This window comes from Aureococcus anophagefferens (genome assembly GCF_000186865.1).
Source record: "Aureococcus anophagefferens unplaced genomic scaffold AURANscaffold_7, whole genome shotgun sequence".
Lineage (NCBI taxonomy): Eukaryota > Pelagophyceae > Pelagomonadales > Pelagomonadaceae > Aureococcus > Aureococcus anophagefferens.
The window spans coordinates 569,397-582,636 of NW_008705567.1; the positions used below are offsets into that span (position 1 = coordinate 569,397).

The 13,240-nt window shown below is 73.9% G+C and overlaps 2 protein-coding genes across 2 annotated transcripts; one reads left to right on the plus strand and one right to left on the minus strand.

Annotated features, from left to right (window-relative positions):
- Window positions 1-940: 940 nt before the first annotated feature.
- On the minus strand, window positions 941-1,894 carry AURANDRAFT_24947 (hypothetical protein; the record flags this gene model as incomplete). The annotated part of the gene is made up of 1 exon (XM_009038137.1): window positions 941-1,894. A coding segment is annotated over one exon (954 nt), but the record flags the coding sequence as incomplete, so codon positions are not given.
- A 9,182-nt stretch (window positions 1,895-11,076) lies between these two features.
- On the plus strand, window positions 11,077-12,954 carry AURANDRAFT_63443 (hypothetical protein; the record flags this gene model as incomplete). Its single annotated transcript, XM_009037810.1, has 1 exon — window positions 11,077-12,954. The coding sequence occupies one exon, from the start codon at window positions 11,077-11,079 to the stop codon at window positions 12,952-12,954; it is 1,878 nt and encodes a 625-aa protein (XP_009036058.1).
- Between the last annotated feature and the right edge of the window lie 286 nt (window positions 12,955-13,240).

The following is a 13,240-nucleotide window of genomic DNA, read 5'->3' on the forward strand; positions in this document are numbered from 1 at the left end:
CGGCGCGCTCCGGTCCCTCGAGCCGCGGCCGCGCGCGGAGCCGCCGCCGCGGCCGCCGCCGCCGCCCGCGCCGAAGCCGCGCGCGCCCGCGCCCGCGTCGCCCGCGGCGGCGCGGTCCGCCTTCCCGCCGCCGCGGCCGCCGCCGCCGCGCGCGCCGCCGCCGCCGCTGCCGCCCCTCGCGCCCGCGCCGCCGCCCGCGCCCGCCGCGGCGGCCCCGGCGCCGCCGCCGCCGCCCGCCGCCGCGGCGCCCGCGGACGTCGCGGACGCCGCCGCGCCGCCGCCGTGCTTCCCGCCGCCCGGCGACACGGAGCGGCGGCCGCCGGCGTGAGCGCGGCGGTCTAAGTGTTCTTTTGTTCTTTTTTTAGCCTCGGCGAGCGCCGACCGCGCCGGGATCTCGGCGCCGCGGCGCGAGATCTACGCGCGGCTTTGGTTGATGATGTCAGTCGGAGTAGGAGTAGGAGGTCGAGTCGAGCGGGCAGGCGCAGCCGGAGCAGTCGCAGCCGTAGGTTTCTAGCTCGGCGCAGGAATACCCGACCATGCTCGCTTGATCGCACGTATAGCCGTCGCACGTAGGCGCGCACGCACCCTCGGAGGTCCAGTCGAGCGGGCAGGCGCAGCCGGAGCAGTCGCAACCCCAGGTTTCTATCTCGGCGCAGGAATGTCCGGCCACGCTGTGTTCATCGCACGTATAGCCGTAGCACGCAGGTGCGCATGCACTCTCGCAGTAGACGACGCCGGCCTCGATCAGGTCGTCGAACGCGGAATCGAGCGCCGGAGCCCCGCCATTCGCGCAGATAGCCGTACCCGCAAGTGATACCGCTCCCAGGTGGCTGAGCTCACGCAGGGAAGCGGGGAGGCTCGAGAGATTGGCATTGTTGCGCAGGTCGACCGAGACGAGGCTCGCGAGGCCGCCGAACGACTCCGGCAGCGACGCGAGGGCGTTGTCGTTCAGGTAGAGCGTGACGAGGCTCTCGAGGCCGCCGAACGACTCCGGCAGCGACGTGAGGGTGTTGTTGCGCAGCTCGAGCGTGACGAGGCTCGAGAGATCGCCGAACGACTCCGGAAGCGACGCGAGGGCGTTGTTGCGCAGGTAGAGCGTGACGAGGCTCGCGAGGCCGCCGAACGACTCCGGCAGCGACGCGAGGGCGTTGTCGTTCAGGTCGAGGTGTTCGAGGCTCTCGAGGCCACCGAACGACTCTGGCAGCGACGCGAGGGCGTTGTCGTTCAGGTAGAGCGTGACGAGACTCGCGAGGTCGCCGAACGACTCCGGCAGCGACGCGAGGGCGTTGTTGTACAGGTTGAGCGTGGTGAGACGCTCGAGGTCGCCGAACGACTCCGGCAGCGACGCGAGGGCGTTTTCGTGCAGGTAGAGCGTGACGAGGATCGCGAGGTCGCCGAACGACTCCGGCAGCGACTTGAGAGCGTTGGTGTGCAGGTTGAGCGTGACGAGACTCTCGAGTTCGCCGAACGACTCCGGCAGCGACGCGAGGGCGTTGTTGTGCAGGTAGAGCGTGACGAGGCTCGCGAGGTCGCCGAACGACTCCGGCAGCGACGCGAGGGCGTTTCCTCCCAGTCTGAGCTCGACGAGGCTCGAGAGGCCGCCGAATGACTCCGGCAGCGACGCGAGGGCGTTGTTGTACAGCATGAGGTATTCGAGGCTCGCGAGGCCACCGAACGACTCTGGCAGCGACGCGAGGGCGTTGTCGTTCAGGAAGAGCGTGACGAGACTCGCGAGGTCGCCGAACGACTCCGGCAGCGACGCGAGGGCGTTGTTGTACAGGTTGAGCTCAACGAGGCTCGCGAGGCCGCCGAAGGACTCCGGCAGCGACGTGAGGGCGTGGTTTCCCAGGTTGAGCGTGGTGAGGCGCTCGAGGCCACCGAACGACTCCGGCAGCGACGTGAGGGTGTTTCCGTCCAGGCCGAGCGTCACGAGGCTCGCGAGGTCGCCGAACGACTCCGGCAGCGACGCGAGGGCGTTGTCGTACAGCTCGAGCGTGACGAGGCTCTCGAGGCCGCCGAACGACTCCGGCAGCGACGTGAGGGCGCTGCTGTCCAGGGAGAGCGTGACGAGGCTCTCGAGTCCGCCGAACGAATCCGGCAGGGACTCGAGGGTGTTGTAGGACAGGTCGAGCCAGACGAGGCTCTCGAGGTCGCCGAACGACTCCGGCAGCGACGCGAGGGCGTTGCCGGACAGATCGAGCGTGCCAAGGCTCGCGAGGTCGCCGAACGACTCCGGCAGAGAAGTGAGGTGGAGATTCCATCATCGGCCGCTGAAATACTCCTTGCGGAGACACCGTCTCTAGCCCTCTAGAAGCTAGGATTTCTTCAAAGTTTGTCTTGGCTTGCAAAAGTTCATGACGGGGTATCCACTGCAACTCGCAACCAGTGTCGGCGTCTCCGTGGTGGCGCCGCCGCCGCGCGGGGCGTCGGCGGTCGGCGCCGGGCTGGGCGTGCTCATGAAGGCGCGAATTCACCGCGACCGCGCAATCCGTCCGCTAACGACAGCCTTCCAGCGCTGCCCAGACTCTCAGCCACTTTTGCCGTACATGCTCCAATTAGTGGCAAGGTTTCCGCAGTAGCCAACGTTGACAACACCCAAAGAGCCGCTGCGACATGGCAAGGTTTTGGGGCTGCCTCGCGGCCGCGGCGTGCCTCGCGCCGCGCGCCGCCGCCGACGTCTGCGCCGAGGGCACCTACCTCACGGCGAACGCGAGCCTCTGGGGCTCCTGCAGCGGCTGGTCCGCGGACTGCGGCGCCGGCTTCTACTGCGTCGACGGCCGGCGCCACGCCTGCGCCGCCGGGCGCTTCGGCGCGTCGGCGTCGCTCGCGTCGGCGGCCTGCTCCGGCGCGTGCGAGGCGGGCTACTACTGCGCCGCGCGGTCGACGTCGCCGCGCGCGGCGGCCTGCGGCGGCGCGGCGGAGTTCTGCCCCGCGGGGTCCGCGGCGCCGACGGCGACGCGCGCGGGCTACTACGCCACGGAGCCCGGCGCGGGCGCCGGCGCGGGCTTCGCCGCCGAGGCGCCCTGCCCGGCGGGCGCCTTTTGCCGGGGCGGCGCGAGGGCGCCGTGCCCCGCGGGCCGCTTCGGGTCGCGCGAGGCCGAGGCCGGCGGGGCCTGCGAGGGCGCGTGCGAGGCGGGCTACCACTGCCCCGCGGGCTCGACGTCGCCGACGGCCCTCGGCTGCGGCGACGCGACCCGCTTCTGCCCCGCGGGGAGCGCGCGGCCCGAGCGGACGCGGCCGGGCTACGTCGCCGTCTCTCGCGGCTTCGGCCCGCGCGCGGGCTTCGCCGCGGAGGAGCGGTGCCCCGCGGGCGGCTGGTGCGCGGAGGGCTCCTACCGCGCGTGCCCGCCGGGCACCTTCGGCAACGCGTCCGGGCCCGAGGCGCTCAACGCCAGCGTCTGCGAGGCCTGCGCCGCGGGCTTTTTGTGCCCGCGGTTTGGCGCGGTCGACGGCGACGCGGAGCCCTGCGGCGGCGCGGACGTCTACTGCCCCGAGGGGTCCGCGGCGGCCGTCGCCGTGGACGCGGGGTTCTACAGCGTCTTCGGCAAGGCCGACGATTCGGACCGGACCTACAACGTCGCCCGCGGCGACCGCGCGCGGAACCACTCCGTCGGCCAGGCGCCCTGCGGCCCGGGGACCTACTGCGACGGCGGCCTCGCGCGCGCCTGCCCCGCGGGCCGCTACGGCGACGCCGCCATGGAGACCGACCCGCGCTGCGCCGGCCCCTGCGCCGCGGGCCGCTACTGCGCGGAGCCGCGGCGGACGAGTCCCGAGGGCGTCGCCTGCGGCGACGCGACGGTCTTCTGCCCGCTGGGCTCGACGGCGCCCCAGCCCGTGCGCGACGGCTGGTACGCCGTCGGCGGCGCCGGCGACGCCGTGCGCGTCGCCGAGGCGCGGTGCGAGCCCGGCGGCTACTGCTCCTCGGGCGCGCGCGAGCTCTGCGGCGCGGGCACGTTCAACGCGGCCTACGGCGCGACGTCGGCCGCCGCGTGCGGGAACGCGACGCCGGGCTACTACGTCCCGAGCCGCGGCGCCGTCCGCGGCGACGCCGTGCCCTGCGGCGGCGACGCGCTCCTCTGCCCGGACGCGGGCATGGTCGCGCCGCTCGCCGTGGCCGCGGGCCACTACAGCGTCGGCGGGCCCCGGGGCGACGGCACGACGCGCACGGCCCAGGTCCTCGCGCGCCCGGGGTCCTACGCCGTCGGGGGCCTCGCGTTCGCCTGCCCGGCGGGCCGCTTCGGCCGGTCCTTCGGCCTCGCGGACGAGGCGTGCGACGGGCCCTGCGCGGCGGGCTTCCACTGCCCGGCGGGCTCGACGCGGCCGACGGCGGCCTACTGCGGCGGGCCCGAGCTCGTCTGCCCGCGGAGCGGCCTCGCGGCGCCGCTCGCCGTCGCGGCGGGCTACTACACGGAGACGGCCGACGACGCGGACGGCCTCGCGGCGGCCGCGAGCTGCCCGCCGGGCCGCTGGCGCAACGCGTCGGGCGTCGTCGACGCGTCCTTGGCGGCGACGCCGTCGATCTCGGGCGCGGCGACGCGCGTGCCGACGGCGCCCTGCGACGCCTGCCCCGCGGGGACTTTTAAGACCGTCGACGGCGACGACCTGGCGCTCTGCGCGGCCTGCGACGCCGACACGGCGCGCGACGAGCCCGGGCGCCTCGCGTGCGCGTGCGTCCGCGCGGCCGGCGGCGCGCCCCTCGCCGCGGGCGAGCGCTTGGTGTTTCACGCGCGGAACGGCAGCTGCCTCGCGCTCAACGCGTCCGCCGCGGCCGCGGCGGACGCGGCGCTCGCGCTCGCCTTCAACGCGACGCGCTACGCGCGAAAAGCGCAGCGCGCGTGCGGGCCGGGCCGCTGGTGCGCCGGCGGCGTCCGGCGGCCCTGCCCCGCGGGGCGCTACGGCGACGGCCGGCGCGAGACGCGGCCGACGTGCGCGGGCCCCTGCGCCGCGGGCCACTACTGCCCCGCGGCGTCGACGACGGCGACGGCGCGGCGCTGCGGCGGCGCGGACCGCTTCTGCCCCGCGGGCTCCGCGGCGCCGGCCTTCGTGCGGCCGGGCTACTACGGCGTCGAGGGCGTCGAGGGCGACGCCGGCGTCTCCGAGGACGTCCGGAGCGCCGAGGCGCCCTGCCCCGCGGGGTCTTACTGCGTCGACGGCCGCAGGTTCCCCTGCGCCGCGGGCCGCTACGGCGCGGCGGCGATGTCGAACGCGACGACGGCCGCGTGCGACGGCCCCTGCGAGCGCGGCTACTACTGCGGCGCCGCGGCGACGTCGCCGCGCGAGGCGCCCTGCGGCGGGCCGGACCGGGTCTGCCCGACGGGCAGCGAGGCGCCCCTGGCCGTGCCGCCGGGCTACTACGGCGTCCACGGCGGCGCGGACGCGGCCGCGCGCGCCGCCGCGGACCCGGCGAAGGCGACGCTCGACGCGATGCTCCCCTGCGAGCCGGGCCACGCCTGCGCCGGCGGGCTGCGGGTCCCCTGCGACCCCTTCCGCTACGGCTGGCGCTACCTCCAGTCGGACCCGGCCTGCGACGGGCCCGTCGCGCCGGGGTGCTACGCGGACCCGGACGCGGTGCTCCTCTCGGACTGCCCGCGGCCCTGCGGCCACGCGGGCGTCTTCTGCCCGCCGACGGGCCGCGAGCGCGCGCCGACGGTCGTCTCCGTGGGCCACTACACGACGGGCGGCGCCGAGGCCTACCGCACGGCCGAGGCGCCCTGCCCGCCGGGCACGCGGTGCGTCGGCGGCGCGCAGCTCCCGTGCCCGCCGGGCAAGTGGCAGCCCCTCGCGGGCCGGGACCGCTGCGACCGCGACTGCCCGCCGGGCCACGCCTGCGCCGCGGGGGCGCTCGCGCCCGAGCCCTGCCCCGCGGGGACCTTCTCCCTGGGCCTCGCGGCCGCGTGCACACCGTGCCCGGGCGGCGCGCCGCCGCGCGGCCGCAGCCAGCGCTGCTTCGACGACCGCGCCTGCTGCGTCTACTACTAACTTACTGCGCCATGTCGCCCTCGAGGACGCGCGCGCCGCCGGCGGGCGACTCGCCGCGCTTCGCCGCGGCGCGGCCGCGGCGCGCGCGCCGCTCCGGCTCCGCGGGGGCGTCGAAGCACGACGCGCCGCAGGGTTGGTCGTCGCCGCCGGCGGCGAGGCAGAAGGCGCCGCCGCCGGAGAAGTGGCTCGCCTCGGTCCGCGACCGGTCGCGGCGCCGCCGCGCGGACCGGCGCTTCCGGCGCTTCGGCGACGCCTTCTCCGCCGGCGACGTCTCCGCCGCGAAGGTCGGGTTCATGTCCGGCTCCGGCGGCAGGTGCTCGTCGGGCGTCGCGTCGAGCGCGTGCGCCGCCAGGTTCGCGGCCCGGTCCTCGACGTCGTCGAAGTGGGCCGCGAGGTCCGCCGCGGCCTGGGCAGCAAAAGGGTGATTCAACATCGCTTCAACGTGAGTGTTCCGCGCGCGCGCGTCCCGGAAAAAGCGTCCACGCTTCGAGGCCGTTCCGAGAGATGATCGCTCGTCCAAAAATCAGCCGAAACGAGTCGAAAACGGCCGAGATATGAGCCTTTGAAGTTGGGAATTTCGCTCTCTTTTGCTGCCCTGGCCGCGGCGCCCGCGACGTCGTCGACGTCGAAGAGCAGGTCGCCCGCGTCCACGGCCGCCGCCGCGAGGGCCCGGGACGCGCGCCGCTGCACGGAGTCGCGGCGCGACACCGCGCGGACGAGCGCGTAGGGCAAAAAAAGCTCGCGCTTCCACCGGGGCAGCCTCGCGGCCTTCAGGCGCGCGACGACCTGGCGCAGGAGCGCCACGAGCCGCGCGTGGTCCTCCTCGCCGCAGGCGCACAGAAAGTAGAGCACGGACGCGCGGTCGCGCTCGTCGACGAGGTGGTGCAGCGCCGCCGCGGCCGGGTTCTCGCCCGCGGCCTTGACGTAGCGCTGGAGCCGCGCGAGCGCGCCGAAGAAGACGACGCGCTCGCCGCCGTCCATGTTCGCCGCGAAGTCGATCATGCCCGGGAACCGCGCCGCGAGCGTCTTCCAGTACGCGGACCGCGCGTCGGAACTGTAGACGGACGTGAACGACCTGTGCCGAATTCAACCACTGGTTTGGGTGGTCCTGACCAAACTTGAGAATTCTCTAGCTCGGTCAAATCGAAGTCGATTCGGATGATTTTTGGACGGATCGATCGCTCTCGTCGAGTTCTCGAAGTCCAGCCGAAGAGCTTGTATCGACACATTCGAATACGCGCACATTGAAGTCGGGTTGAAGATTTGATTTGCACACAGTGAACGACTCGTCGCCGATGATCGTCGCGAGGGCGCCGGCGACGCCCGACGCGAGCTCCAGGTCCCCCGGCGCGTCCTGCGCGACCCAGGCGCGCCAGGCGACGGGGTGGAGGCCGTTCGTGAGCTCGCCGAGCGCGTCGACCGCGGCCTTCGCGTCGCCGTCGAGCGAGTCGTCCTCGGCGCCGACGAGGTTCGCGACGAGGTGCGCCGCGGAGTCCTGGAGGTGCCTCAGGGACGGGTCGGAGAGGAGGGGGGGCGTTCCCCGGGGGTCCGGCGGCGCGCCGGGGTCCTCGGGCGCGCCGCCGACCGCGGCGGCGCGCGCGGCGACGACGCGCTTCCGGAGCTCGGCCACGGACGCGGCGCTCGACCGCCGGTTCATGGACTCGACGGCCGCCGACGCTAAAACGCGGAGGAAGAGGGCGACCTGGCCCGCGAGGAGCAGCGCGAACCAGGGCTTGACCCAGCGCTTGCCGTCCTGGAGCAAAATCGCCGTCGTCACCGTCGTCGCCGTCCACGCGAGGCCGTAGGTCTCGAGCGTGTTGAGCCGCTCGCTGTGGTAGGGCTGGTGCGCGCAGTGCTCGCTGTAGGCGTGGAGGAGCACGACGAGCGTGAAGCAGATCTGGAGCAGCGGGTTGTCGACGAGCGTCGCGACCGCGCAGACCCAGATCGTGAGCCAGACGCGGCGGATGAGCCAGCCGTGGTGCGGGCTCCGGAAGGCGCCGAAGGCCCAGCCGAGGCGCGCCTGGACGTGCGGGTTGTGGACGCCCTGCCGCTTCGACGTCTCGTAGTTGATCGCGAGCATGATCGCGTGCGGGAACCCGAGCACGAGCACCGCGAGCGTCGCGACCGACACGGCCGTGAGCGCGTGGCCCTCGAAGGTGTCGCAGCGGCGCGTCGGGTCCTCGCGGAAGTAGGTGCCCGGCCGCCCGACGAAGGACTCGCAGCGGAGCGCCGCGAACGCGTTGAACGTGAACGTCGTGTGCTGGACCATGATGAGCGACCCGACGCCCGCGGTCACGGACGCCGCGCGCGCGCCGAAGGCGCCGCCGTAAAAATGCAAGCTCTTCCGCACGGCGGTGAAGCTCCGGTAGGACCGCTCGCGCCGGAGCTTCCTCGCCATGGACGCCGCGATGGGCAGCGCGCCCGTGAGCGCGCCCGCGGCGACGACGAAGATCTGCGCGATGACGGACGTGCGGAAGTTCCACTCCATGACGCACGTCGGCCGGAAGACGTCGATGTCGAAGAGGGCCACGTCGAGGACGACGGCGTAGGGCCCGATGCCCGTCGGGAAGTGCGCGAAGCGGTAGCGGCAGATGATGGCGACGAGCTGCATGAAGTACGTGAGGAGGTCGAGCGACGGGTACGCGTCGAGCAGGTTCTCGTTGACGTAGAGCCAGAGGAAGACGACGCAGGCGACGCCCCCGAGTACGTTCAGCGCGCGGTACGCCTTCGAGTCCGGGCACCGCCAGGGCCCGAGCTCCGAGACCGTGAAGAAGTCCGGGCTCTTGACGGTCTTGCACATGGCGCCCTCCCAGCCGTCGCTGCAGGCGTAGTGCGTGTCGCAGGCGTCGCAGCGGTCGTAGAACTCCGTGGGCTCCCAGGGGTCGCCGTAGTAGCCCCGCTTGTTGTTCGGCGGCGCGCGCTCGCCCGGGCAGGTCGCGCCGTCGGGGCAGGGCAGGCACGCCACGCCGACGTCGCCCCAGGTCGACTCGACGCCCAGGAAGGCCTCGTCGCGCGCGGAGAGGCTCGCGTTGAACGACGACGACACGTAGTTCTGGAAGCAGCGGCACTCGCTGGCCGAGCGGCCGACGCCCGTGGACCGCGCGCGGTACGTGTTCGCCGGGCAGGAGGCGCAGGCCGACGCGCCCGCCGTGTCGCCGTACTCGTTGAGGGCCGTGCAGGGGACGCAGAGCCCCGACAGGCCGTAGGTCCCGGCGGAGCAGACGTCGCAGCCGAAGCCGTCGTCGGAGACGGCCGCGCCGGCCGCGCACGCCTCGCACGCGTGCGCCGTCGCGTTGTAGAACTCGTCGGTCGCGCAGGAATCGAGGATCTCCGAGCCGTCGGTGACGGGCGTCGACGCGCCGTTCATGTAGACGACGTCGACGAGCGGGCCGACGAGCGCGTCGGCGTCGGCGTCGTAGCGGTACGCGGCCTGGAGCGCGCCGTCCTGGACGACGCGGACGTACCAGTTGCCGCCGGAGTTCGCCCGGTCGTCGTGGAGGTCCGGGTCGAGGGCGAAGGCGCCGGACGCGCCCGCGAAGGCCGCGCCGGCGCCGCCGCCGCAGAGATCGACCGCCGCGTACGCGACGGCGTCGTAGGCGTAGGCGACGTACTTGGCCGCCGCGGCCGAGTAGCCCCCGGCGACGACGTCGGCGAGCTCGCCGTCGGCGAGGAGGGCGCCGACGACGACGTCGCCGCAGCCGTCGCGGGAGCAGCGCGCCATCGCGGGCGCGAGGTAGCGGCCGTTGACGTCCGACGCGTTCGCCGCGGCGAGCTTGGACGCCAGCGCGTCGAAGCGGGGCTCGTCGTGGCGGCTCGCGAGCTGGGAGACGATCAGCGCGCCCGCGAGGACGTCCGCGTACTCTAAAAGCGCCGCGTCGAGCGACCCGTCGGCGGAGGTGTCCGCGAAGACGTACTGCGTGTAGCCGTCGAGGAAGCCGTAGGCCCGCGCCGTCTCCACGAAGAGGGGCAGGTCGGACGCGCCGATGGTGATGAAGACGACGGCCTGGAGCGGGCCCCAGGCCCGGACGATGCCCGTGAGCTGCACGTCGACGCCGGGCGTGTAGTCGTCGCTGAGCTGGCTCGAGAACGTGAGCCCCGCGAAGGCGGCCTGGAGCGTCGAGCCGTCGTCGTCGCGCGTGAAGACCATGGACGTGTCCTCCTCCCAGCCGAAGAGGTCGTAGAGCGCGTAGACGGCGCCCGGGAGCGCGCTCTTGCCGACGAGGCCGCGGCTCGCGCCCTCCTGCCGCTGGTCGTCCTCGAGGATGGCCTCGTCCGCGTAGGACAGGAGCGTGTCGCCGAAGACGGACGACATGCCCCCGAGGGTGACGGTCTCGTCCGCCGTCACGGGGCCCGCGAGGAACTCGTAGCGGTCCCCGGTCCCGAAGACGGCGGCGCCGTAGACCTGGAGCGCCGCGTGGGAGCCGTCGCCGCGCCTGGGCAGCACAAGGGTGATTCAACGTCGCTTCAACGTGAGTGTTCCGCGCGCGCGCGTTCCGACAAAAGCATCCACGCTGCGAGACCGTCCCGAGAGATGATCGCTCGTCCAAAAATCAGCCGAAACGAGTCGAAAACGGCCGAGATATGAGCCTTTGAAGTTGGGAATTTCGCTCTCTTGTGCTGCCCTGCGACGCGCGTGTCGAAGGCCTCGCAGTCGAGCATCAGCGTCGCGTTGCTGCAGTTGCCGTAGGCCTCGACCACGGACGCGTCGCGGGCGTTGAAGTCGTCGCAGCTCTGGGCCATGGCCGCCACGGCGCTCTTCCAGTAGCCGCCGCCGTAGAGGTGGGTCCCGTTCGTGAGGGGCGCGAGGAGCGCGACGCGCGCGGACGCGGCGGCGGCGGCGACGCACGCGAGGGCGATGATCGGACGCAGCATGCTCGTACCCGAACTCACGAGTTCACCTCATGGACCATATGCCAACGCGGTTGGATTTCGAGGTTAGAACTAAAAATCCGTTTCCCTCAATATGCAGTTCGAAAGCAAAGATGCAGTCGCCACAGTATGGGCGCACAGCAGCGTCGCGCAGCTAGCTACTAGCCAACGCGCAGCGGCAAGACGCCGCGCAGCGGTTTTCAGCGCTCCATCACGCTCCTAGCGACCATGCTGCGAATTGCGCTGAGTTGCTGCGCCGCCGCCGCCGCCGCGCAAGGGCTCGTCGCCCCCGGCGGCCTCGTGCCCGCGGGCGGCGGCGCCGGCCCGGTCGGCGGCCGGCGGCGCGGCGGCGGCTGGGGCGTCGTCGACAAGTGGCCCGCGGGCTTCTTCGTCGGCGGGAGCGGCGCGCCGGGCATGGACGGCGTCTACGTGCGCGCGGACGGGACGGACCACGCCATGCCGCGGCTCTGCGAGCTCACGTGGAAACACGTGGACAACGGCTGGAAAATGGCGTCGGCGCAGGTCGACGGCTACGCCGGCGTCGACGGCGCGCGGAAGGAGTGGCTGCTCGTCGACGAGGCGGGCCGCGACGTGCTGGCGACGCCGGGCAAGCACTACCTGCCCGGCGGCGCGAGGGCCTGGCGCCTCGTCCGCCGCGAGTTCCGCTACTGGGCCGTCGGCGACGCCGCGGAGACGCGCGCGGACGAGCCGGGCTTCTGGGCCCGCGGCGAGCGCGGCAAGGTCGTCGGCGTCGACGGGCCCGACGAGGAGCGGCCCGTGCGCTGGCGCCGCTTCCGCGACGGCAAGATCTTCGACGTCGGCGCCTGGCGGCTCCGCCGCGCGGCGGGCGCCGACGTCGCCGCGGCGGCGGGCGCCGACGTCGCCGCGGCGGGCGACGCGGGCGACGACGTCCGGCCCTGGCAGATCGTGGGCATCATGTCGCGGGAACGGCTCGACGAGCTCCTCGAGCAGAAGCGGCAGTACGACGAGGACGCGGCCCGCGCGCGGCGCCGCGGCGGCGGCGGCGCCGCGACGGAGGCCGTCGCCTTCCTCCCGGCCGCGTCCGCCGGCGCGGGGCTCGTCGCCGACGCGGAAGCCTGCGCGGCGGACCGGGCGCGCGCGGCGCCGGGGGGCGCGCGGGCCGCCGCGGACCTCTGCCGCGACGGCGACTTCGACGGCGCCGACGCGCTCCTCGCGCCGGCGGACGGGCCGGGGCCGCCGCGCGACGGCGAGTTCTGGGCCGCGTCGAGCTTCTGCGCGCGGCGGCGGGGCGACTTCGCCGGCGCCGCGGACCTCGCGCGCGAAGGGGCCGTCGCGCGGCGGACGGGCGGGCGGCGCGACGCCGGCCGCGGCGCGGCGCTCCTCGAGCTCGCCCTGGCGTCCTTAGACCTGGGCCTTCCCTGCGACGCGCTCGACGCGCTGGAGGCGCTCTACGCGCTCGACCGGACGTTCCCGGGGCTGGGCACGTGGCTCCTGCGCTGCCACGCGCGCGCGCGCGCCGCGCCGTGCTGCGCGCGCGCCGCGGCGACGGACCTGTGCGTCGGGCAGCGCGTCGCGACGACGGCGGCGCTCGACGGCTTCTGGGCCGCGGGCGACGCCGCGACGGTCGTCGGCGTCGCCGCGCCCGGGGCGCCCATCGCGCTGCGGATGGCGCGGTCCGGCCGCCTCATCGACGTCCAGCGCGACCGCGTCGTCGCCGTCGCCGACGACGGCGAAATCGGCGCGCCGGGGGGCGAGCCGCCCTTCGACCCCTACGCGGCCCTCGGCGTCGCCTGCGACTTCTCGCCCGAGGAGCTCCGGCGCGCCTACCGCTCCGCGTCGCGCGACGCGCACCCGGACAAGGAGGGGGGGTCGCAGGCCAAGTTCACGGCCGTCGCGCGCGCCTACGAGGTCCTCGGCGACGACCGGCGCCGGGCCGACTTCGACGCGGGCCTCGACCTCCCGGGCGAGCGGGCCCAGGGCTTCACGCTCGCCGAGGAGCTCCGGACGCACTACTTCCCGGAGCTTCGACCCTTCTGGCCCTTCGGCGACCCCCAGGAGAACCGGCGGGACCAGGAGGCGCGCGACGCCGCGCAGGCGGAGCGCGCGAAGAAGTCCTGGTGGTAATTTTTTTTATTGAAGTGAAAATAAAACTGGATTACAGTTACGAGTTAAAATCCCGCGGGGCTGGGCGGTGTGTTCGGCGCACTGGGACGTGCCGTCCGCGACGACTGGAAGCTCCCCGCGTCCCTCTAGCCCATGACGGCGTGCCTCTTCCCGTCCTGGTCCGACGCGGGCTGCGTCGACGTCGACGACAGCGACGCGCCCGGCTGCAGCGGCTGGTTCCTGGGCCAGCCGCCGCCGGCGTCGCAGGGGACGCTGAGGATCTACGTGGACCGGGCCGTGGGCATCG